At 35.1% G+C, this 26,528-nt stretch overlaps 1 protein-coding gene across 1 annotated transcript in view; it reads right to left on the reverse strand.

The window, feature by feature from the left end:
• The window catches only part of SCFD1 (sec1 family domain containing 1), a 135,159-nt gene that overhangs the window by 75,555 nt on the left and 33,076 nt on the right, over nucleotides 1-26,528 (reverse strand). The window contains exons 5-11 of the mRNA XM_065873045.1: nucleotides 25,199-25,321; nucleotides 23,840-23,927; nucleotides 19,392-19,481; nucleotides 17,214-17,269; nucleotides 15,973-16,058; nucleotides 12,865-12,964; nucleotides 2,068-2,207 (exon numbers count right to left, since the gene is read on the reverse strand). Coding sequence (XP_065729117.1) covers nucleotides 2,068-2,207; nucleotides 12,865-12,964; nucleotides 15,973-16,058; nucleotides 17,214-17,269; nucleotides 19,392-19,481; nucleotides 23,840-23,927; nucleotides 25,199-25,321 — 683 coding nt within the window. The remainder of the gene's footprint in view (nucleotides 1-2,067; nucleotides 2,208-12,864; nucleotides 12,965-15,972; nucleotides 16,059-17,213; nucleotides 17,270-19,391; nucleotides 19,482-23,839; nucleotides 23,928-25,198; nucleotides 25,322-26,528) is intronic.

A 26,528-nucleotide genomic window follows, 5' to 3' on the forward strand; every position in this document is an offset into this window, starting at 1 on the left:
TCGCATCTCCCTCCCACCCTCCCTATCCCACCCCTCTGGGTGGTCACAAAGCACCGAGCTGATCTCCCTGTGCTATAACATGAGTATTTTTCATCTACAGCCTTAGGGGAGGCCAGCTTTTTCTCCTTTAAGAAAGAAATGGTCACGTCCCCCTTCCTCCACGCTGACACTTGATAACACTTCACTAATGATCAGCACAGAAATGACAAAAGCTCCTGAAAGGATTTTGAGAAACACAGTCCAGTTTTACATGACAACTGCAGGCCCTAACAGAGGTCCAGCAGAGTCTATGTTGTCAGAAAACTGCAGTGAGCAGGTAAAATGTGCTGGTTGAACTAAATGATCCTTAAAATCTCTAGTGTCTTTAGGTCTCAGGGCTAACAGACGATAATAACTGCTTGTATTTATTGAGTGCTGACTGTATGACAAACACTATGCTAAGAATCTGTCTCTATTGTCTCATTTAATTCTGACCACAGTCTTGGTGGGGTACATATACACTACTGACAGCTAAGACCAGGGACTTTAGAATCTGCCAGAACTGGTTTTTATGCCTGGTTTTACCAATGAAAGCTGGATGATTTGGGGCAAGTTACTTTACATTATGTCAATCTTCACAACAACCTGAAATAGGACGATAGGTAGAAGTATCATCCCACATTTCACTGATGAGGAAAATGAAGCTCAGAGAGATTTAAGTAGCTTGTTTAACTCTATGCTGTCTCCCAGCATCTGTGCCCACATTGCTATTGCAGCATGACATTCAGGGTGAGGGCTATTCCTACCTAACAAACAAAAAATTAAAGTTCTTACTATTCAACTGACCTCTTAAGTTGTTCCTAAACATATGGTCTAAAGAAAATATTCAAAATTTCCATATATGAATAAAGAAATTGTTTTCTTAAGCTTTTGTTTTTCTATTAGGGAATGTGAAATTTAAAATTAACTTTAATATATCCTGCATCCTCTATAAATAATGTAAATTCTTATACTTTACCATTCTAAAAGGAAATGTAGACTATATATAGGATTCCAAAGAGAAGAAAATAAGTTAAAATAAATTATAACAGTACCCAAAATTGCATTAGTCAGAGAGAGAAAGATAGTGACTTTTCATTGCAGAGAAACTACAATTCTTTGTTATAGCAATGTGATTTTCCAGTGTTTAAAAAAAAAGGTTATAAATAAAAAAAGATAAAGCATACAAAAAAACCAATTGTATTGAACCAAGTCTATATCCTACTTCTCTTTAAACATAAATGAGACCAAAAAGAACAGCCATATCAGGGAGATATACATATATATATATAGACAGATAGATACAGTAACTGTTGAAATAGTCCAGATTATAATAAATAACATTGTATTTCCATAATTGTTGATGAGCAACATTCTTTTTCTCTCAGAGGAATGATTTTTTTGTTTGTTTTTTAGAATGATTCCTCTAGCCATAATGACCACTAGACAACTTTTATAGCAGTTACTAAGCTCATGAAGTACCTCAACTTTAAGGGGTCATAGCAACACATGGGATCTGCATATCTACCTATAATAAATCACATGGCAAATTGTTAAAAAATTTTCACCTATTATTTCTAATGTACTTTGAATAAATCTTGTTTTCAGGCTTAGGTATTTTCTCCACAGATATCTAAAATTGGGTTTGTATGAAGGCAAACATGGAACAAAAAAGGAAAATCACACCTTCATGTTTCCCTATCACAAAAACCAATTTTAATGAAAGGTAGAAATGGTGCTGCAGAGGGTCAATGCGGATAGAAATGAAATTCAGAAAGACTATCTGTAAAATCTATAAAATCATATGGTGTGAACTTATTGAAAAGGGAAGTGGCTCCCACAAAACAACTAACAAAAGCAACATAAGAACTAGGAAATTAAACAATAAAGACAGAGCTCCATAGACTATTTAATTACAGTTCTTATTCATGGTGTAGATGAACCACTGTGACCTATTTTGATTTTTTTTTTAATAAACCCATTAAGTCATATGACATCTGCATATCTTTTTAGGGGGTGAATCTTTTACTTATTGTTTTTCTTATTTACCTTCCTTTATGTTTCTGCCAAAATTTATCAACTGGAGTTAAATCATAAGACTTCTTGTTTTTTCTCTTTGGTCTAGCACCAGCTGGGGAATTCTCCACTCCTGAAGACTCTTCCAAATTAACTCTGTTCAAGTGGAAATCCTAGGAAAAAGTAATTCTGTTTTAAATAAGTTTTCTGAATTTAAGAACATTGCCTACAATAAGAAATATAACACAGATTCTTACTGCCTTTTCTACTATTTCCAAGGACAAAATACAGATCTGAAACTAAAAGACCTCCTTCCAATGTTTCGTTACATAAAGGTACCTTTAATTGTTTATGTATTTTAATTTAGTAGTAGATACATATGATTACAATTTCAAAAAGCCCATAAAACTATGTTTAGGTTCCTGTGTATCCTTCTACAAAAATATTTTTGTATATGTCAGCAAACATATCCTTTAAATTTTAAAGAATGGGATTACATTATACATACTTTGTACTTTACTCTTCTCATTTAATAATGTATCAATATTTTGAGCTCTCCCTGTATTTGAATATGCATATCTACCTCATTTTTATCATGTCTACATAGTAGACAAATATTTGGCTACATTTATTTGACCATGTCTCTTGATGCTTAATTGTTTCCAGTAACAAACATAACCTTAAATGTAATTTTTAAACTCTTAGAGAGTCTTAACAGTCTGACCTGTTACTTGATGGATTGCATTAAAAAAAAAAATTACAACACAAGCTACAATAATAATAGCACTCCCTTTCAAATAAATGCTAAGAGCCAGTCATACTAATAGCTGCTAAGCTTTTCTGCGTAGACATAATTTTACTCACGTGAGGCTTGATTTTTTTGCCCTTTCTCAAAAAACATACAAAAAAACAAAAGTGAGCTATCTTTTCTATTCTTTCTCCCTCCTTCTTGCATTAGACTTGTGGGTTCCTTTATGTAATAGCAGTATTTTATGGTTCAACTCTACTCTGAAGAATAGTGAGCTAGAGATAAAATATGGATATCAATAAGCAAATGAATGACGAGCAAAAGAAATTATACGGAGAAATTATCTAGCATGACTGTGATACAATCATCTTTGTTCAAAGATATAAGTTCTTAGTGATTAAACTTCTAGGTCTTAGCAAATTAAATGTACTGAATATAATTTAATTTCCTCTTGACAGGAAAAGGTCATTAATACTGAGATTGGATCCTTAGACCATACCCTGTAACTTTCTCAAATAAATCCTTTACAATAGCTTACTTCCTTGTCATTTTCCCCCATGACATAAAAAAAAAGAGTGCAAAATATATAGATGTCTAACTGCCAGTAGAATAACAAGCCTCTTGACAAAGAAGAGTGTACTATATTGTATTTCAACCTGTTAGTATTATGTCTTTCCTATGGGCTCCTTATATTATCATAGGATAAACATAACATAATATAACCCTATTTAATCCCTTTTCCCATCCCATACCTTAACCTCACCTTGGCACAGCAAATCATCCATACAGGAAGAAAGTACAATAAACAGGTGTTAACAGCTACATCTGAGAAGAACCTTTGTTTTTAAAAGTTATCTAACAAAACAAAGATACTGAAGAAAAGAAACATTTTTAAATAGTTAAGCTTTATTAACTAGAATTTCTAGTGAAGTACTATTTCCGTGGTGATGACACACAGCTCATTCAAAACACAAGTAACTTGTTAGCAAAATTACTGCTCTAAAAATAGGACAGCATGTTAATACCTAAGTATTGATGGAATACTTAAAACACAAAATGATAAAGGAATCAAAGATGTTAAGAGTTTTCAGAAATAACATAATAGTGGCAAGAAACATTCCCCTTGTTTGCACTAATAGCCAGGCAAATAAGGAAAAGTAATTTCAGTTTTGAAAATTGGGAAATCAGAACATTCTGTGCTGTACTCAATCATGTTAAAGGAACTGAAGACATGGGTATAGAAGACAACAGAATTAGTTTTCACATGGTAAAGTCTAATCTATTTCCACTGATATTCACACTTTCCTGACTTAGAAAACTGGACAACGGTGTGCCAAATCACCAGATATAAGTAAATCCCACTGGGAAAACATGGGTAAGTCTTCAGCAGTCTTGTTTGCCTTCCATGAGTTAAAGCAGACCAGGGGAGGCAGATAGATCTAATATTAACAAAGTTACATTTGGGTAATATAGGTTAACACCTATTTATGCAGAGCTAAGATTTATATTCACATGAGAAAAAAAGCCAAGCAAAGTAAAAGTAACTTTTATTTTGGCAAGGAATTGCGCCAAATCTAATTAAGTCTCTAGATCTATCAATTTACAGGAAATACTGGAAAAAGAGAAATAATGTCAAATTGTACCCCACAAAGATACAATCAACCGAATGCAGAAATGTCATATATCTTTAAGAAAACGAGTTCTTCTAAAATGTTTTTCTAATAACCTTTTAAAAGTATATATTAACTTGGAAATGACCTCCTTTTCTCTTCTTGAGTGGCAAGAACAAAATAAACTTTACTAAAGTCCTTATGTAATTAGTACAAATTCTGATTTAATATTTTAAATAATGAGAGTCAGTAGCAGAGGGCCAAAGGCACAAACAAGGGCACCTAAGATTCAAAAAAACAAAGGCCAACTAAAGGACAAGACACGGCAATGAAATAATGTCCACCCTTTGCCTAAAACTACTCATTGCAGTTGAACAATCAAATCTACAGCCCCTGCAACCAAGACATGACAAAAAGGAATCATGACTTTCTAATTACTAATTTTGCTTCTTATATCCTGAGAAAAGGAAAGGGACACTGCAAAGTTTTTCATAAGAAGAGTGTATCTGCGATGTTAAAGGACAACAATCACCTTTCTGACACACAGAGAGGCTGTGTGAATTTTCACAGCAGTTTCCAGGGCCTGATATATAAATATTATCAATGTTCTGGATTTTCAGGCAAAGATATTTAATATAAAAAGCAAGCTCCAATTTCAAGTTAAACTTGAAACTCCCATCTACAACTTTTACTCCATCTTGTGGAGGTGGAGGGTATAACTATTAAGAATTTTGAAAGCTCGGAAGAAACCTCAAAAGCTACAGTTTTAACAATCAACAAAAAATGGCTTGCTTACAGTTGGTTATGATATCTCAGTTGTAGTTTTTTCACATCTAGTAACTGTATTAAAATTAATGAAAGGATTAACTCAATATAAGCTGTATAGGTTGTTATAACCAATTTTCTAAGAGACTATTTTCACAAGACCTAAATATTTTAATAATAATGTTACTGAGAAAAGACGGCTTAAAGGGTAATACGGAATCTGAGAACCTCGCCTAAGAAAGAAAGTTAACTAGAGATGGGCATTGCTCTATTATTTATAACAAAAAATAAAAACACCAATAATCCAAATGTCCACAGGAATCCACTATTGTAACCTCCATGCAAGCAGGGATCATGTCTCCTTTGTTTACCTTGTATCGCAGTGACCAGCAGTGTCTGGTACAGAGGAGGCACTTAATAAATATTTGTTGAATTGAATTCCTTGGAAACACATGGTTTCCAACTTTTTATTCTGGGAAGTGAAGATGATTAGAACAAAGCCCCCCAAACCCCTACCATATACTTTTACTGTCTTGTATTTTTAAAATAATATTTTAACTTCAAATAGTAGAAAATAAAAATTAGTGTATCTCACAAGGATACAAGGTCAGTTGTAAAAACTCATTTCATATTACTTATTATTCTCATTTCACTCTGCAATAGTAAAAACCTCAAAATCAGTATTAGCCTTGTCTAGTTTTGGGGAATGTCTGCCATAACTTGTGTTTCCCAATTTCTCTCCTGACAATGGGGACTCAGCATATTCCTTTACATTGCAATTACCTGTACACACATCTTATCGCCTGCACTCAAAGCATCATGTACTTTAATTTCCTCTAGGAACCCTTCAAGTTTAGGAATTAGAAAGGATCCCAGTATCTCGATGCGCTATATGGCCTCCACACACCACTGGCAGGAGTGAAGAGGTGACCCCTGATCTGTATGCTCTTACTAAGACCCTTGCTCCCACCCAACAGGCAGGGACCCACCAACCAAATCTAATTTGAGACTATCAAAACTAACTCATCATGCCACCCCTTTTCAGATTCCATCTCTCTTTCTTACTGGATTCCTGAAACCATTCTGCCTACCCTCTGGAACTCGTACTCAGCAAAATCTCCTATTCTGAACATCTACTCTCAACTTCCACTGAACACTTTCTTGCTCTAGTTGAACACCAACTGGCTAACTCCTGTAGCCTTCTCAGACCACAACCTCTTTTTTTTTTTTTTTTATTACACACATCTCAAACCACTGGACCCAGGATTGGGTTAGGTGTCTTCCTTGTTACTCCCAGACTCTTCACTTGTCCTCTTCCCTAAAACAACTCCAGCTTTGAAACTCCCATCATCAGCCTATAACCGTAATTCTTAATCAGAGACAATTTTACCCCTCTCTACCCCCTGGGAATATTTGACAATGAAGACATTTTGGTTGTCCAGAACTAAGGGTTGCTACTGGTATCTAGAGAGTAGAGGTCAGGGATGCTGCTAAACATCCTACAATACACAGGACAGCCCCCTACAGCAAAGAATTATCAGGCCCAAAATGTCAATAATGCCAAGGTTGAGAAATCCTGGTCTGTAGTCATCCTGGTCACTAATGCCTCATACAGACCTGCAGGACACTCTTATCTCCACAACCAACTCTTCTCTTTCGATCATTCCCCAATAGGGAATACACAAACATGCTGTACTTTTTCTCGCTTAAAAATCTTTTTTTGATTTCACATCCCCTTCCAGCAGTCACCCCTTTTCTCAGCTCTCCTATACAGCAAAACTCTTTCAAGGTTTGTCTATATTCTCTCACCTATGCCACTTCTTCCAATCTATCTTATACCTACTTCAGTGTTTAACCCCTACACTACAGAAGCCAATTTTAATTTATATTTATAATATATTTATAATATATTTTTATAATTATAAAAATATATTTTTAATATATTTTATATTATAAAATATTTATAATATTTATCTTTATTAGAGTACAATTGCTTTACAATGGTGTGTCAGTTTCTGCTTTATAACAAAGTGAATCAATTATACATATACATATGCCCCCGTATCTCTTCCCTGTTGCATCTCCCTCTCTCCCACTCTCCCTATCCCACCCCTCCAGGTGATCACAAAGCACGGAGCTGATCTCCCTGTGCTATGCGGCTGCTTCCCACTAGCTATCTATTTTACGTTTGGTAGTGTATATATGTCCATGCCACTGTCTTACTTTGTCCCAGCTTACCCTTCCCCCTCCCCATATCCTCAAGTCCATTCTCTAGTAGGTCTGCGTCTTTATTCCCATACTGCCCCTTGGTTCTTCTGACCATTTTCTTTCTTTTTTTTTTTAGATTCCATATATATGTGCTAGTATATGGTATTTGTTTTTCTTTTTCTGACTTACTTCACTCTGTATGACAGTCTCTAGGTCCATCCACCTCACAACAAATAACTCAGTTTCGTTCCTTTTTCTACTGAGTAATATTCCATTGTATATATGTGCCACATCTTCTTTACCCATTCATATGTTGATAGACACTTAGGTTGCTTCCATGTCCTAGCTATGGTAAATAGAGCTGCAACAAACATTTTGGTACATGACTCTTTTATTTATTTATTTATTAACATCTTTATTAGAGTATAATTGCTTTACAATGGTGTGTCAGTTTCTGCTTTATAACAAAGTGAATCAGTTATACATATACATATGTCCCCAAATCTCTTCCCTCTTACATCTCCCTCCCACCCTCCCTATCCCACCCCTCTAGGTGGTCACAAGGCACCGAGCTGATCTCCCTGTGCTATGTGGCTGCTTCCCACTAGCTATCTATTTTACGTTTGGAAGTGAATATATGGCCACGCCACTCTCTCACTTTGTCACAGCTTACCCTTCCTCCTCCCCATATCCTCTAGTCTATTCTCTAGTAGGTCTGCATCTTTATTCCCGTCTTGCCCCTAGGTTCTTCTGACCCTTTTTTTTTTTTTTAGATTCCATATATATATGTGTTAGCATATGGTATTTCTTTTGTCTTTCTGACTTACTCTGTATGACAGTCTCTAGGTCCATCCACCTCACTACAAATAACTCAGTTTCGTTCCTTTTTATGGCTGAGTAATATTCCATTATATATATATGCCACATCTTCTTTATCCATTCATCTGCTGATGGACACTTAGGCTGCTTCCATGTCCTGGCTATTGTAATAGAGCTGCAATGAACATTTTGGTACATGACTCTTTCTGAATTATGGTTTTCTCAGGGTATATGCCCAATAGTGGGATTGCTGGGTCCTATGGTAGTTCCATATTTAGTTTTTTAAGGAACCTCCAACTGTTCTCCATAGTGGCTGCATCAATTTACATTCCCTCAAACAGTGCAAGAGGGTTCCCTTTTCTCCACACCCTCTCCAGCATTTATTGTTTGTAGATTTTTTCATGATGGCCATTCTGACCGGTGTGAGATGATATCTCATTGTATTTTGATTTGCATTTCTCTAATGATTAATGATTTTGAGCATTCTTTCATGTGTTTGCTGGCAATCCGTATATCTTCTTTGGAGAAATGTCTATTTAGGTCTTCTACCCATTTTTGGATTGGGTTGTTTGTTTTTTTGATATTGAGCTGCATGAGTTGCTTGTATGTTTTGGAAATTAATCCTTTGTCAGTTGCTTCATTTGCAAATATTTTCTCCCATTCTGAGGGCTGTCTTTTCGGCTTGTTTATGGTTTCCTTTACTGTGCAAAAGCTTTAAAGTTTCATTAGGTCCCATTTGTTTATTTTTGTTTTTATTTCCATTTCTCTAGGAGGTGGGTCAAAAAGGATCTTGCTGCGATTTATGTCATAGAGTGTTCTGCCTATGTTTTCCTCTAAGAGTTTGATGGTGCCTGGTCTTACATTTAGGTTTTTAATCCATTTTGAGTTTATTTTTGTGTATGGTGTTAGGGAGGGTTCTAATTTCATTCTTTTACATGTAGCTGTCCAGTTTTCCCAGCACCACTTATTGAAGAGGCTGTCTTTTCTCCTTTGTATATTCTTGCCTCCTTTATCAAAGATAAGGTGACCATATGTGTGTCGGTTTATCTCTGTGCTTTCTATCCTGTTCCATTGATCTATATTTCTGTTTTTGTGCCAGTACCATACTCTCTTGATTATTGTAGCTTTGTAGTATAATCTGAAGTCAGGGAGCCTGATTCCTCCAGCTCCATTTTTCGTTCTCAAGATTGCTTTGGCTATTCGGGGTCTTTTGTGTTTCCATACAAATTGTGAAATTTTTTGTTCAAGTTCTGTGAAAATTGCCAGTGGTAGTTTGACAGGGATTGCATTGAATCTGTAGATCGCTTTGGGGAGTAGAGTCATTTTCACAATGTTGATTCTTCCAACCCAAGAACATGGTATATCTCTCTATCTATTTGTATCATCTTTAATTTCTTTCATTAGTGTCTTATAATTTTCTGCATACAGGTCTTTTGTCACCTTAGGGGGGTTTATTCCTAGATATTTTATTCTTTTTGTTGCAACGGTAAATGGGAGTGTTTTCTTAATTTCACTTTCAGATTTTTCATCATTAGTGTGTAGGAATGCAAGAGATTTCTGTGCATTAATTTTGTATCCTGCTACTTTACCAAATTCATTGATTAGCTCTAGCAGTTTTCTGGTAGCATCTTTAGGATTCTCTATGTATAGTATCTTGTCATTTGCAAATAGTGACAGCTTTATTTCTTCTTTTCCAACTTGGATTCCTTTTATTTCTTTTTCTTCTCTGATTGCTATGGCTAAAACTTCCAAAACTATGTTGAATAATAGTGGTGACAGTGGGCAACCTTGGCTTGTTCCTCATCTTAGTGGAATTGGTTTCAGTTTTTCACCATTGAGGACGATGTTTGCTGTGGGTTTGTCATATATGGCCTTTATTATGTTGAGGAAAGTTCCCTCTATGCCTACTTTCTGGAGGGTATTTATCATAAATGGGTGTTGAATTTTGTCGAAAGCATTCTCTGCATCTATTGAGATGATAATATGATTTTTCTCTTTCAATTTGTTAATATGGTGTATCCCGTTGATTGATTTGCGTATATCGAAGAATTCTTGCATTCCTGGGATAAACCCCACTTGATCATGGTGTATGATCCTTTTAATGTGCAGTTGGATTCTGTTTGCTAGTATTTTGTTGAGGATTTTTGCTTCTATGTTCATCAGTGATATTGGCCTGTAGTTTTCTTTCTTTGTGACATCTTTGTCTGGTTTTGGTATCAGAGTGATCAGAAGCCACTCTTACGAAATTCACTAATAATCGTGACACTGCCACATGCAATGGTGACTTCTTAGTCCTCAGCATTTGTACAAGTTAATTACTGCCTCCTGTTTGAAACATTTAATTCACTGGCTTCCAAAACAACACAGATCTAGTTCTCATACCTCACTGGCTGCTACTTCCTATGTTATATTGTTCATTCCTACTCACTACCTCAATATCTAAATGGTGAAATTCCTCAGAGATCAGTTCTCAGACCTCTTCTCTCTTCTATCTATACTCACTCTCTTGGTGATCTCATCTTACCTCTTGGCTTTAAATACCATCTATCTATGAACTACTTCTAAATTTATTTCTCTAGACTAGATGTTTCTCCTTAACTCCAGGCTCATATATCTAACTATCTAATGATATCTATACTTAAATATCTTAATGGGCATCTCACATTTAACATGTCCAAAACTCAACCTCTGGTTTTTCCCCGAAAACTGCTTCTCCCACGTCTTTCCCATCTCAATAAAGAACATCCGTCCATTTGCAAAGGCCAAAACTTTGGAGTCACCTTTGGCTCCTCTCTCTTACATCTCACATCCAATTCATCAGTCAATCCTATATCCTACATTCAGTAGATTATCACAACCCTCACCATTTCCATCCTGGTGTAAAACACCATCATCTCTTGCTAAGATAACTGCAACTCCTAACTGGTCTCCTTGACTCTTCCTATGCCCCCAAAGAGTCTTTTTCAATATAGTAGCTAGGATGATACTCTTAAAATGTGTATCAGATGTCATTCCTTTACTCAAAACTATGTGAGGCTCTCTGCTTCCCTCAAATTAAAAATCAAAATCCTTACAGTGGCCTTTAATGTCCTATGCTACATTGCATCCCGTGTTCTATTTAACTTCATCTCTTGCTACTTTTCCCTGCCTTACTTGCTCTAGCCACTTTGGCTGCCTTGCCATCTTTTAAACATATCAGGCATCCTTCTGCCTGGAATGCTATTCTCCCAAATAGCTACATAATTCACTACCTTCTCTCCATTAGATCTTTCTCAAATGTCTCTTTTTCAGTAAGGTCTTCCCTATTTTAAAACTGCAATCCTGTTCACCATTACTTACTTTACTTTTCTCCAGAGTATTTTTCACCTTATGAAATATTACATATTTTATTTTATTTATTGCCTGTCTCTCCTACTAGAATGTAAGATACAGGAAGAAAGGAATATTTTCACTTGCTTTATTTATTGCTAAAACCAGGGTCTAGAATGTTCTGTCAAAGAGTAGGCACTCCAATAGTGGTTCTTCAGCCTCTATTGACCTATGAAAACTACTTTCCATGTTCTGTTACTTAGGGTTGGATCCATTGTCCCTTTGATTCTTCTCACTCTCCAGTGTCCCTTTGATTCTTCTCACTCTGCAGTGTCCCTTTGATTCTTCTCACTCTCTCTACTGAATCAGAGTTGACTACTATCATTGACACTTATCTTCGAGTCCAGAATCACAGAGGACTCTTGGATAGAGAAGTGTGCAGAACTGCCAATTTCCATCAGTAATCCTAAAATCTGATTTATTAAAAGATACTTTACAGTTAGAGTCTGTGTTTTAAAGAAATAAACCATTAAACCAAAACCATCTATTGCATGTCTTTCATTTCCTTTCTGTATGACATTTCAGGCAATCTTTGCAATAATGATGCTATTATATACTATAATCCCTAGAGGCTTGGGCTAAGATTTAGTAAATTAGAGTGCTGGTCTTGGCAAAGCCAGTAATTTAGGTTCATATCCTTTAACTTCTGTGTCTCAATTTTTCTATCTTACAAATGGGGACTATTCTGGCCCTTTTACATAGTGTCTTATAGAAATTATTTGTATACATCTTTTCTTTCCATTGCCTTTGAAGATTGGGGCTGTTTTTATTTATCTGTGTATATCACATGCTATTTACAATGTTTAGTAGATCAATATATGCATGGATAAAACAGATTTTAGTTTTAAGCATGAAATTACCTATGTGGAATTACTTCAAAAACATATGATGTAATATAAAAAATACTATTTATTTTTACCATAAAATGAGGCTTAACAGATTCCCAGGAAAAAAAGGAGAAATTACATCTTTTCTCCCCAAGGAGAACAAATTTATTTACTTACTCAGTATGAAAATTAAAAAAAAAAAACCAGCCACTCATTTTCCTCCATTCTTTTGTTCCCCATCATTCCAACAATACTACTGATTTATCCTGTAATTTAAAGACCATAAATTTGGAACTTTAAACCTCAAGGCTTTACTATTCTCCAGCATCCACATCTAGTGATACCAAATTCCATCACCTTTTTTGTTTCTATTTCACAGCTCCATCCTTCTCATCTGCATTTCTGTAGCCATGATGTTAATTTTAAATTAAGACCATTGAATGTTACTACATTTTAGCAAAAAGTGGTATATTTAGCCTCTTACCAGTACATCATGCACCAAGGCTTGATATGTCCAAGTATGGTGTAAAGGAGTTGCCAAATCTATGTTTCTGTCAACAAGGACTAATAAAGGCCTTTGGAAGCTGTAAATATATTTAAAAAAAAGTTATGTAACTCTTAATACCTGTGTATACATCTACATTCTTCTACTACTTTCAGTATATGTCATTTTCATATGAACAGTAAGTATACTAATATTGACATTCCATAATACTTTGCTTTCTAAAAAAATTTTCTAGTACAATCAAGCAAAGCAATGCTTTGTACTACCTAGAGCCTGTGTATGATGCTAGATTATAAGTCTTACTTAGGGAACTTTCTTAAAGGAAAAAAATCTATACAAATACTTCTACAGAATAATTTTTTTTTTTTTTTTTTTTTAGCGGTACGTGGGCCTCTCACTGTTGTGGCCTCTCCTCTTGCAGAGCACAGGCTCCAGACGCGCAGGCTCAGCGGCCATGGCTCACGGGCCTAGCCGCTCCACGGCATGTGGGATCTTCCCAGACCGGGGCACGAACCCGTGACCCCTGCATCAGCAGGCGGACTCTCAACCACTGCGCCACCAGGGAAGCCCTACAGAGTAATTTTTATAGTTATCAAAGTAAGAATAAGTTGCTTTTGCTCAGATTTATATTTTACATTTTTGAATAAAAGGAAAAAAAGAAAACCCATTGTCAGGTTCAGGGAAAACAATTACAGAGAGTAGGATCTTACAAATTTATACAAATGTTCAATCGTTTCATAAATTACAAATTCCAATTTTTTCCTGAAAACACAAATTCAAAAAAGCAGACTCAACAGAAGAGGCTCACAAAACCCTATCCCATTATAATATATGAAACCAAAACATTATATGACAACAGTAACTAATTATATAATTACTCACTTACCAGACATGTCATATATTGTTTAACTCCATCACTATCATTTAGATATGAAATAAACTACATTTAAAGCAAATTGAGGCACAAAGTCATCTGGTTACCATGTGTCTCCAGAAGGCATAGAGATTTCACTTTAGAGGCACTACTGTATCAAGAGTACACGTCAATTTTCAATAGGCATTGCTACCTGATTTTATTTACTATATGTATTTTCTCCTGAAAGACCTCTGACAATTTCAGTAACTCATTACACCCTACTGCGTGTAAGACAGTGAACTCCCAACTGCATTAATTATAAGACTTGGCGATAAAAAGGTAGGAATGGCACGCTTACCACCTTCTACCATCGTTCATTATTCCAGAGCTAGGTGGAAGGTAGGGAGGATAGCCTACGGCAGGGTTTCTTAACTCAGCACTACTGACATCTGTGGCTGGATAATTTCTTATTATGGGAAGTTGTCCTGTGAAGTGTAGGACGTGTAGCAGCATCCCATAATGCACCCCATTAGATTCCAGTAGCAACTACCCAATTGTGACAACTGACATGTCTCTAGACATTACCAAATTCTCGTTGAGAATCATTAGCCTACAATTGGATTCAAATACATTTAACAATAAATAGTCTGACAAGGCTGCTGACCCCTAATTCAAATAATTTAGAAATGCATACAACAAACTAAAAGTAAGACAACTATATTATGATCATGTGAATACACTAAAAAAAAATTTATCTAAATAAAACAGTGCCTTTATATTGGTTTCTAAGGCCTATACAAGAGCACAATAAAAAAGGAACTGTTCAGTAAGGTATGACATAGTGGTTGCTTCTGTTGAAAAAAAAAATCAGATGAGAATTTGATATCTCTGCTCTACTTAATAAGAAATATCATTATTTAGAAGAATATTTAGACCAGCGATGAAATTGCAAAACAGTTTAAAGTAATATGGGAGGTGAAACAGTTGAACAAACAATTGAAACACAATGTTAGTATCAACTGCAAATTATAGGAATAGTATATAAAACTGTAAGAGCCATCAAATTGACTTAAAATGAAGTCTACCATAAGAGTATAATTCCTGGAAGGCAGTTATACTGAGTATCAGTTTATTTTCACAGGCTTTATTTATTAATTCACCTAAAACTAGGGATAATAATTAATTTTCCAAAATACTGTCTATTCCCCTTGAAATAATTTTCAGCCATTGGTGTGGGTTTCTTTACTTCCTCACCCCAATACTGTCCATTATTATCATTATTATTTGTGTGTGTGTGTGGTACGCGGGCCTCTCACTGTTGTGGCCTCTCCTATTGTGGAGCACAGGCTCTGGACGCGCAGGCTTAGCGGCCATGGCTCACGGGCCCAGCCACTCCGCGGCATGTGGGATCTTCCCGGACCGGGGCATGAACCCGCGTCCCCTGCATCGGCAGGTGGACTCTCAACCACTGCACCACCAGGGAAGCCCTGTCCATTATTTTTAATAAACAAAAGTTAAATACACTATAATGGACAGTTTTTTAAAAAAAATTTCTATTCAATAATAATTGAGCAGTCAGTAACTTTGGCATTATCTATTTATACTAGACATGGTAAAAAAGACAAAAATACTTTGCCGGTATTTTAATGTAAAAATGGAAACCAGTTAATAGACAGGTAGAAATAGACATAGGCATCACAAGTTATTCAACTTACTTTTTTTCATTACCAAGAGGCTTAATGATAATTAAAAGGAAGTGGCTTCTTACTGCAAAAGCCGTATAAACAGGGCTTCCCTGGTGGTGCAGTGGTTGAGAGTCCGCCTGCTGATACAGAGGACACGGGTTCGTGCCTCGGTCCGGGAAGATCCCACATGCCGCGGAGCGGCTAGGCCCGTGAGCCATGGCTGCTGAGCCTGCGCGTCCAGAGCCTGTGCTCCGCAACGGGAGAGGCCACAACAGTGAGAGGCCCGCGTACCGCAAAAAAAAAAAAAGGCCGTATAAACAGAAAAATTTATCCTACAGATGATAAAAATGAAAAAACAAAAAATTCTAACAAAAGAAGGTAAATTAAATAAAATATTCCATTTGTATTTTTAAGAACGATTTGAATCAAAACCCTGATCTAGACTTTCCAGTATAAGGGTATTCTATCAGACAAGGAAAAACAACCCAAAAAACTCTACAAATGTTTCATTTTCAAGCATATAAGGTGTATTAACTAACATAATACCTGAACTGGCCAGCTCCAAGTGTGTCACCTGTAAAAAGACTGTTTCTTGCATCTCTCAGATTTTCCCGAAGTTTCTTATCTAGTTTCTGAAAAATGAAATTTTACATTAACTCTTTTTAAAAAAATATTTAATTTTATTGAAGCATAGTTGATTTACAATGCTGTGTTAGTTTCAGGTGTACAGCAAAGTGATTCAGTTATACATACACATATATTCATCTTTTTTTAGATTCTTTTCTTATATAGGTTATCACAGAATATTGAGTAGAGTTCCCTGTGCTACATTAACTCTTGAAGAACAGTTTCCGACAACTTTGCATAGGGTAATACACATTGTATTCTTAATTTTGGAACTAAGAAATTTAGAATTCCTTTACAAAACAGCAATTCTCACATTTTAGCTTCTTTACTATTCAATATTATCCTAACTTGGACTTGAAAAGACCAATGCTTTTTCTATTGTGACTCAGACCTGATTTCACTAATAATCACTTTTTTTTGACTATTTTTACTTTAGGTATAGGAAACGTTTTGCAGTAATAACCCACACTCTCTCCCAAAGCATAACTTGCTGCACCGAGGAAGCTATCTCAATAGTGGTGGTTGCAAGAGGCTCCAGAATAGAGATGGAATATGTGAAAGAAACTAGCCCTCTATCTGTCAGTGACTCATTTGGGCTACTAAAACTCAAAAATGTTAGTGTATCTTCCTCCATCTTTCCATACCATTTACCTTCTTTTCAGTAACTCTGTAATTTCTCTAATATCTTATTTTTTAATCTTTAAAGCAAATTCTTGAATGCTCATTTTACACAGAATGTCCTACTCCAGTATTATGGGAAAGCAAAATACACTTCATCATGTTAAAAATGATTACAATTGTTAATAAATGTTTGCTAAATGAAGTTAAATATTAAATGATTTGAGGAATCAAATAAGTGTAAGATACTACTTAGAGAGACAAAGCTAAATGAGGAATATTTATTTGAGTAAAAAAGAAACAGGGCTGGAATAGCACATTCACATTGGAATAAATCATTTTACTCCATCACATGATCACAATGATTACTTTTTATTTTTGGTGTAATCCCAATGTTATAAAATAAAAATATTTGCCTTTGGCACTTAATATATAACCCATAACAACTGTATACATACTTAATATTAACAAAAATACTTGCGGTATTTAGGGAAAACAACTGACACATTATTTATCCCCAATGGATATTTGCATGAACTCACCACTGCTACCATTTCTGCTGCTGTTCCTCTTGAACATCTGATTATAGGGACAGCACCTATTTTAACAACAGATGTTAGCAATGATTTCAGCTCTTAATAATTAAAATGGATACTTATAAAATACATCAGCCTCAAATAATAACATACAATAGATATATACAATTTCAGGGTACAAACATAAAAGGATTTATAATCTTGAAAATAAAAGCAAGGTTTCAGAAATAGACCTTACCATTTATAAAGACAACATGAAGGGAGTCAGAAAAACATGATTTTTATATTGTGTGGGTCAATCAGTGTGACCATATTTTTTCAATGGACTGACTAAGTCAGCACTTTGACTAATTTAAAAGATAATATCAATAGAAAACACATTCTTTGCACAATGTAAAATGCTCCTAAAAGTTGGCCTCAGTTTATTATCAAATCAACTCATTTTAGACTTCTTAATTTCTCTCTATTATTCCAAGTTTTATTGAAGGCTGAAATCCTAAAATGAGAAAAAAAAATTAAACTGCACTGAAAATCTCATAAAACAAAGAACACTGTAATACTTATATGCTGAAATTCTTACATTTTAGATTCTATACAAAGCATGCTCAGTCACTTGTAAAAGTAAAAACGTGAAATATCAGTACATTTTTTAAAACTTTGTTTTCTTCTGATGGCAAGCTATACATGTCTGTCCTAAGAAAATCCAAATAATATTAGAAATGTACAAAGTTAATCCTCTTGATTCAAGCATCCCAAAATAATCCCATTAAGAATTAGATATGAATGTTTCCAGGTTATATTCTACATATAGTCTAAATATGTGTGTGGAGTGCATAAAAAACAAAAATAGGATATTTTGCATACCATCCTTAAATTTGCTTTTTTTCCACTTAATTTATTATTGATATCTTTCTATGTCAGGTTGGCAGTAATTTCAACTTTTCCTTTAAGAAAAATCACTTTCTGATACTCTACGTAATAAAAGTGGCTCTAACACTTCAGTGGTCTGTACACTTCTTTTTCAATCTACCTTAACCTTGAAAATATAGTTATCATCAAGCAAAAATAACCTTAATGTCCACAATAACTCTAGCATTCAGCAAAATTCTGGAGACTGTGTGCAAAAATAGAAAGATTAATTATGTCCGTTTAATGACTAAAAGTGGTATACATGTGCATTCTTTAACAAACAAACAAACAAAAAAAGACCCAACAACAACTCCATTTGAAGGTACTGAGAGCAATCGAAAGCAAGCAGAAAGTGGAGGAGGGTAAAACTCTTGAAAGAAGAGAAATACTTGAACAGTGAGAGATACTTTTAACCAGCTTTCCTCTTGAGGGTACTTTCCAGTTTGCATGGCACAGAGGAGAAAGAGCTCAAGCAGAAAGCAGAGACTCACTGAGCTGGGAAATCAAAGCCTGGAGTTCAGGGCTGGAAATTAAAGGGAAAAATCCCTGAAAGGAGGGACCCGCAAAATCTGTATGCAAATTCTCCTCAAGCTTTTGTCTATATCCTAAACTACGCATGTATCTCTCAATTTTCTCATTTGTGAAAAAGAGAGAAATTTTATTAATGTAGTGTGAGGATCATTTTAACTGAAGTTTTCAGTGTCTGCAAAATTAAAATCGCCATTAGAGGATTTCTAAACATACCCATTATTAATAGTAATGAATAAAATCATACATTAGACATTAAACACAATGTAGCTGTAAGTAAATTTAGATACTCCAAAAAAATGTTTAAAATTTTGAGAGTATATTGGATAAGTGTTTTACGTAAAGTTACTGTTTTCTGGAGCCTTGGGAGTTTGCCTTAATACTTACCAGGCATATATCTCTCTAATTAGAAGTGCATTTGAAATTTTTCAAAATGAAATATTAAAAGAAAATTAGCAGGCACATAGGTGAAGCCACCAGCAAACATTCAAACAATATATTAGGAAGTTACAATTACCAAAGACATCTAAGGTGACAACTCAAGAGAGCTGCTAAATGCTAAATTCATCAAATTATTAGAAGAATTGTGGTTTTATATAGTACAGAATGTATATTTTATCTCAACTCTGGAGAGAGGGATTGTAGAGATCCAGATAGATAATAAAGGATCATATTGCAGTGTAACAAGTTAAAATGAGCTGTTAAATAACTTACTTTCAAGAAATAAACAAAGGTTTGAAAACTTACCCAGTGTAACAAAAAAGCAAAAGAGGCTGTCAACAATAGTGTCCATAACAGTTTCCATTTCTGTGTCTGTGATATCTGGTCTATTAATGGCTAAAATGACATAGATAAAGGAGAAGAAAGTGACCAAAATTTATCCTTTATTTTTATTCAAATTATTACTCAACACCTATCAATATTCAGTTTGATAATACTTGTAATAGTTAAAGAAGTAAAATTTTTTATGCTTTAAATTTTAAGTGAACAAGTATCCACAAAAATTATACTTCAAAAAAATACCACCTCAATATCAGTAGTAGTAATGAGTAGTATCAATATTAGAGCAGTAATAATATGAAAAAACCCACCACATAAATTATACAAAATTTTTGCCAGAGCAAATAGGAAATATCGACTTCCATAATTTTATTCACAAACATTAAATGGCCTCAAGAAACTTACTGATCTTACTATCCAAATACTGCCAGAAAAGGACAATGTATCAATAAATCAATTACGGCAAGACCAACATCACATACATTTTCTTTGTATTATAACAAATCATATAAATTTCTTTTCTGATCTACTAGACTGTACTTAAGTGGTTCTCAAACTCCATTGGACAGAAGACTCATTCCAAGAATAGGAGAGAAGAGAAAGAAGTTTCTCTGGAAGCTATTAAAAATGAAAGACTATTAGCCCTTTCCCTCAGGGATTCAATTCAATAGATTTGGGATAATTCTAGGTAATCTGCAATTCTGACAAACACCTCAGGTGATACTTGGGGCTACACATTTTTTTCTTTTCTGTCCCATTTCTTTCTTGGAAATTTAAGAACCAACATGTCAAATGTTTTTAAAAGGTAAGAGTAATAATGGTCCCTAGCCAGGAGGGAAGAATAAATGGAGAGGTGGCAAGCCTACTCACTAGGTTGACAACCAGTGACTTTGCTATCCTGGCTGCTCTACTACGCGATGGCTTCCACATTTGAAAAACAGGTTGTTGGGGCTACACTTTAAGAAACATTGCTGTGAAGACTTTTCTTGACAAAGACCTTGCCTTATTCATCTTCCTATCTCTCAGAGTACCTAGGCTCAGTGTCTGACAAGTAGATGCTCAGTAACTGTTTGTTAAAAGACTGTCTGGACTAAAATATTATCTATATAACACGTTTAATTTCCCAGCATCTTGAATGTGAAACCAAATATAAAATTCAATACAACTTGTGATCAGCATAAGAGGAAATCAGAATCCAACTGGATACAACAAAGTGTTCAAAGAAAGTATGGTACATGCAGAGAACATAAAAATAACAAAGACTTTAACCATAATCTGGATGAGGAAACGTGCTGCTATTCAGCATTGCAGACTGCCATCTATCCAAATCAGATGACAGAAATGGCATAAGGATACAACGTGAATTATGTAAATTCAGGGGATACCAATCCAGTGAAATACTCAGCTCATTCTGCCAATCACTGGTTCAGGTAAAATCTATATGAAGCCTCCACCCTTCAGGTCCATACCCTTCAGTCCCACACCTCTGAAACAACTGACCTCAACAGTCAAAACACTGTCCATCACTAACTTCAACTCACTTTCAACAACAACTTGGTTTGTCTGAGACATTAGCCTAAGTCTAACTAAGGTGACAAGTCTGCGTACTTTACTGGATAAATTCCCAATCGTGGAAAACAGGTGATAAAAATTGAATCCATGGTATCAATATGGTTGATTTATGTTTTGAATAATCTGTTTAAGATTATTAATTAAAGCACTTGTAATGTTTGAGAGGATTTACCACATAATTACATAATAATTAAGAGCACTAACTCTGGAGTGAGTGCCTGGATTTAGTAACCCAGTTTTGCCATTTCCTTATCAAGTTACTTAGTATCTGTGCCTCAGTTTTTTCATCTAGAAAACAAAAATAATATTAATTCCTACTTCATTAAGTTATTCTGAGGAGTAAATGAGCTTATATTGTAAAATATGTATAGGGCAATCTACTACTATTATTATACTATAATTATACTATTGAGAATCTGGGTGATTAAGCATGTGATTATACTTTAAAATTAATAAATTAAATTTATACTTTTAATTCAATAATTAATTTCTGACTTGTGATTTTTAAGTTGAGAGATATAAGAAAACAAATTTATAAACACTTGAATGTTTAATGAATTTAGACTCCCTATAAATTTAATTATTTTTAATAATTATTTAAATATTTGGGCAGATTTTTTTTGTTAGATTTATAAAGTTGCCTGGTCTGGTATTTGAAGTACTTAAAACTACTCAGCCATAAAAAGTCATGAAATTTTGCTGTTTGCAGCAACATGGATGGACTTGCAGAGTATTATGTTAAGTGAAACAAGTCAGACAGAAAGACACATACTGCATGGTATCACTTATAAGTGGAATCTAAAAAATGCAACAAACTAGTGAATGTAACAGAAAAGAAGCAGACTCACAGCTATAGATAACAGATAAGTGGTTACCAGTGGGGAGAGGGAAGGGGGGACAACCTAGGGGTAGGGATTAAGAGGTGCAAATTATTATGTATAAAATAAGCTACAAGAATACATTGTACAGCATAGGGAATACAGCCAATATTTTATAATAACTATAAATGGAATATAACCTTTAAAAATTGTGAATCACTATATTATACACCTGTAACTTATATAATATTGTACATTGACTATACATCAATTAAAAAACAAATAATTAAAAAATGAATAGGCTGAACTTATAAACGCAACTTAAACTGTTTAAGGAAATTTAACAAACTAAGTTTGTTGACTAAGTTTGTTATATGAGACTGATTATAATTTAGTCAGTTCAATCTGAGTTAAAGAAAAAGTAAAGGTGCTTGTTTTCAAATAAACAGACTTATAAACAAAATTTACAAGTTTAGCTTAAAGGCTTAAGGGAAACTAGGTTTTAAACATGTAACTTAAGTAGCTAATTAAGTTAAAGGCCAATTAAATGTAAACAGACTTCTGTAAATAACTACAGTACTGTCAAAAATCTCTTACAGGGGCAATTCAGCAAATACTTACACCCATTTAGAGATGTTGCTTAATTTCAGCAAGAAGGCATACTATGGAGCTCAGTGAAACCAAAAGATTCATGCTCTCTTCTCTTGGGAGCTTACCACCTGGTCCAGTGTGTTATGATAGAATACCACTAGTATTTTGAGCAGAACGATTTTCTGTGTGAGTATGGTTTACACACTGCAGAAGATTTAGCATCCCTAGTCCCTGCTCACTAAATGCTAGTGCTAATTGTGACAATCAAAAATGTCCTTACACATTTCCAAATGCCCCCATGGGAGGCCCCTACTTTAGAACCTCTGAAACTCTAGTCATCCCCAAACATCTCAATCCTTAGGTATCAAATTAATAATTATTTCTATGAATTGGCTAATCACATCTTTTGTAGTCTGCAATTTTCTTTAAAATATTTGACATAACTAATCAATGGGCACAAAGTTTCAGTTAGGCAAGATGAATAAGTTCTAGAGATCTGCCATACAACATTGTACCTAAATCAACAATACTGTATTATATACTTAAAAATGTTAAGAGAGTAGATCTCATGTTAAGTGTTTTTACAAAGAAAAAGAATCAGCATAGACAATAAAACACGGTGTGGGTGTCCATGTGCCTGTGTGCATGTGTGTGTGTGTATGCATGTGTGTCTGTTAACTGTGTGTATGCGTGTGCGTCTGTTAAGTTTAATCTACATCCAAGGAATGGTCAGTTTATCAAAGCTGGGAATACAAACTTCAGAGGTGGTTAGATAGCATTTGATCAAATACCAATACTCAAACCTACCACTGCATGAACAGGGTGTAAGAATCAAGGGTGTCTAACAACCTATATTTGAGAATGGTACTTATATCAATACTTCATTCCATAATAGGACATTAGTAGCTGCTGACTCTTTGTTGTTGTCTGATCTTGACAAATAGCAACATTAACCAACGTTTTCTGAGTGCTTAGGATATGCCAGTAACTTTTCCAAGCATTTTACATACACGAATGCATTTAACTCCCATTAAAAACTCTGAGGTAGATAGTACTATTATTCCTGTTTTACAGATTTGGAAACTAAAGCACAGAGAAGCAAAGTAAACTTGTTCTTGTCCAAGGATCAAAGTACTAAAAGATTAACTGAATCTTACTACTAAAATACTGTCTTACACACCATGAGTGAACCACTCGTGCAAGTTGCTGTGGGGTAACTAAAAGGTCAGATAATTGGTCCTTCGTTGAGCTTACAAAACAGATTTAGTAAGTGTTGTCTACATGTGACAGAACTCAAGTCTCTGAGACTTGTTTTCTTTATGGGCTGTAAACAAAGCTGGTTCAGGAGTGCACTAAACATGTTTACTATTGTTTTTCTACAGTACACTGTTCATTTTGTTAACAATGAATTATAAAATTCCTATTTTTACATACCACGATATGAAACAAGCTCCTTATTTTGATTACATAATACAAACATATCATCTTCCAAAGTAATAAAATTGAGATACTGATCAAAAACCTAGAAACAAAAGAAAAGGTTTTCAAATCAATTTTACAATATTGAATGCACTTTTAGTTTGATTTAATCTACAATGATAAAATGAATAAAACTATAATTATATTCAATAACTAAAAATTATACCATGTAGCATGTAGATTGCCAAATTGGACAAGAATGAGAAAGTAACATTAAAAAGCAATAAAAAAAAACAAGACTCTGGGCAATAAATTATCAAGGAGAGTAACAGTTTCAGAAAACAAAATTTAAGAAGATATAAAATTTTAAAACAAATTGTGGTTGGGATGGGAATGGATATCAAATATGAAGAAAAACCACAATTTTAATTTTTATATTCATTTTAATCATACTTCTCTAAGAAAGTCATAGTAACTGTTTTTACACTGTGAACTATATTTATAGGTGGGGAAAAGTTACACTAGTTCTTTAGAAGTGTAAAACAGGAGAAAAATGAAGAAAACTATCTGAGATATGTTAAATGTAGTTAAATTGAAAACTGTTCACATATTTCATGTAAAACTAATGATAAATTTTGGAAGAGAAAGAATAAGACATAAGCCTTAAAAACTAATCAGAAGTAGTAGTGGACTATCTAAATCTAAGAATGAAAAATCTATTAGTATGAAAGAATGGGAATTAAATGCATGGTTGTTTAGTCTTTTATTCGCCCTGTATCATTCTGTAGAATTTTCAGTTATATCTTGTCCAAATTCAAGAAACAAAGGGCAAAACAGGGCTACAACCAAGAATATATTTTATAGATTTATTTATAATTAAGCCAAACATGACTAAAAGTGACTATGATATAGAATTGCTGGCCTTCTTTCTTAATAATATGCAATATAGCCCCCTTGGATACTCTCTCCTAACTAAAAAAATATCTGAAGATAGTATGGTGACTATAGTGGTCACTGATAAAACAATGTCAAAATATTCTGGGTATAATTTATGACAATACAACTGTCAAACTATTTCTAAGCTGAGCTAAAAAAATTATATAAATCCCAGCCCAAAACAAAAATAGATTCAGCTTCTTATTTTTGTCTTTCAAATTAACTAAGTAATAAGTTCCTTTAGTTTGGTTTATTTTGCCTAGTCCAAGTTGAAGATAATTTACACTATCAGAACTCTTTCTAGAAGTATTGGGTCTAAATATTTCTTAGATTGTTCCAGTCCTTTGTAAATTAGACACCAATGTCTATTTATAGGTTTCAGAATATTACTAAATTTTACATTTAACAAAATGTTATCAGCCAACCAAAACCTCTTACCTTGGCTACTTGTGTTACTGCACTAGCTGCTAATGCTGCATTTGCAATATCTTCCAGTTTACTTCTTGAAATAGCAGAAATAAAATTTAAATAATATGATTCATAGAGTTGATTTCGAAGATCCTATGAATACAATGAATACTTCATTCTTATAGGATAGTATAAAGGATAATGACCAATGCAAATCTTTTAGATGCAATAAAAGCAAGCTTTTAGAGGATAATATGCATATTTAAAAGACAGGTTATACAAATGATACAAAAAAAGTATCCCAGGAGAATAAAGTTATGAAGAAGTACTGGTTACTTGGTTACCAGATATAACTGACATGTATTTTAATAATTAAAGTTATGATACTATAATTATATTATCAATAAAACCCTATTAATTACAGTAGTGTACAAAACTGCTTTGAATTAGCATACTTGTATATTAGCATACTTCTTAAAAAAATCCAGGAGAGGGGAAAGGTGGTGGAAGAGTAAGACGCGGAGATCAACTTCCTCCCCACAAATACATCAGAAATACATCTACACGTGGAACAACTCCTACAGAACAACCACTGAACACTGGCAGAAGACCTCAGACCTCCCAAAAGGCAAGAAACTCCCCACGTACCTGGGCAGGGCAAAAGAAAAAATAATAAACAGAGACAAAGGAATAGGGACGGGACCTGCACCAGTGGGAGAGAGCTGTGAAGAAGGAAAGGTTTCCACACACTAGGAAGCCCCTTCGCGGGCGGAGACTGCGGGTGGCGGAGGGGGAAAGCTTCGGAGCCGCGGAGCAGAGCACAGCAACAGGGGTGCAGAGGGCAAAGCGGGGAGATTCCCGCACAGAGGACAGGTGCCGACCAGCACTCATCAGCCTGAGAGGCTTGTCTGCTCACCCGCCGGGGTGGGCGGGGCTGGGAGCTAAGGCTCGGCTTTGGTGGGATCTCAGGGAGAGGACTGGCGGCGTGAACACAGCCTGAAGGGGTTAGTGCACCACGGCTTGCGGGAGGGAGTCCAGCGGGAGGGAGTGGGGGGGGGGCGGGGGGGGGGGAAGTCGGGACCTGCCGAGGAGGCAAGATACATTTTCTTCCCTCTTTGTTTCCTGGTGCACGAGGAGAGGGGATTAAGAGAACTGCTTAAAGGAGTTCCAGAGACGGGAGTGAGCTGCGGCTATCAGCGTGGACCCCAGAGATGGGCATGAGACGCTAAGGCCGCTGCTGCCGCCACCAAGAAGCCTGTGTGCGAACACAGGTCACTATCCACACCTCCCCTCCCAGGAGCCTGTGCAGCCCGCCACTGCCAGGGCCCCGGGATCCAGGGACAACTTCCTCGGGAGAACA

This window comes from Phocoena phocoena, chromosome 2, assembly GCF_963924675.1.
Source record: "Phocoena phocoena chromosome 2, mPhoPho1.1, whole genome shotgun sequence".
Classification (NCBI taxonomy): domain Eukaryota; kingdom Metazoa; phylum Chordata; class Mammalia; order Artiodactyla; family Phocoenidae; genus Phocoena; species Phocoena phocoena.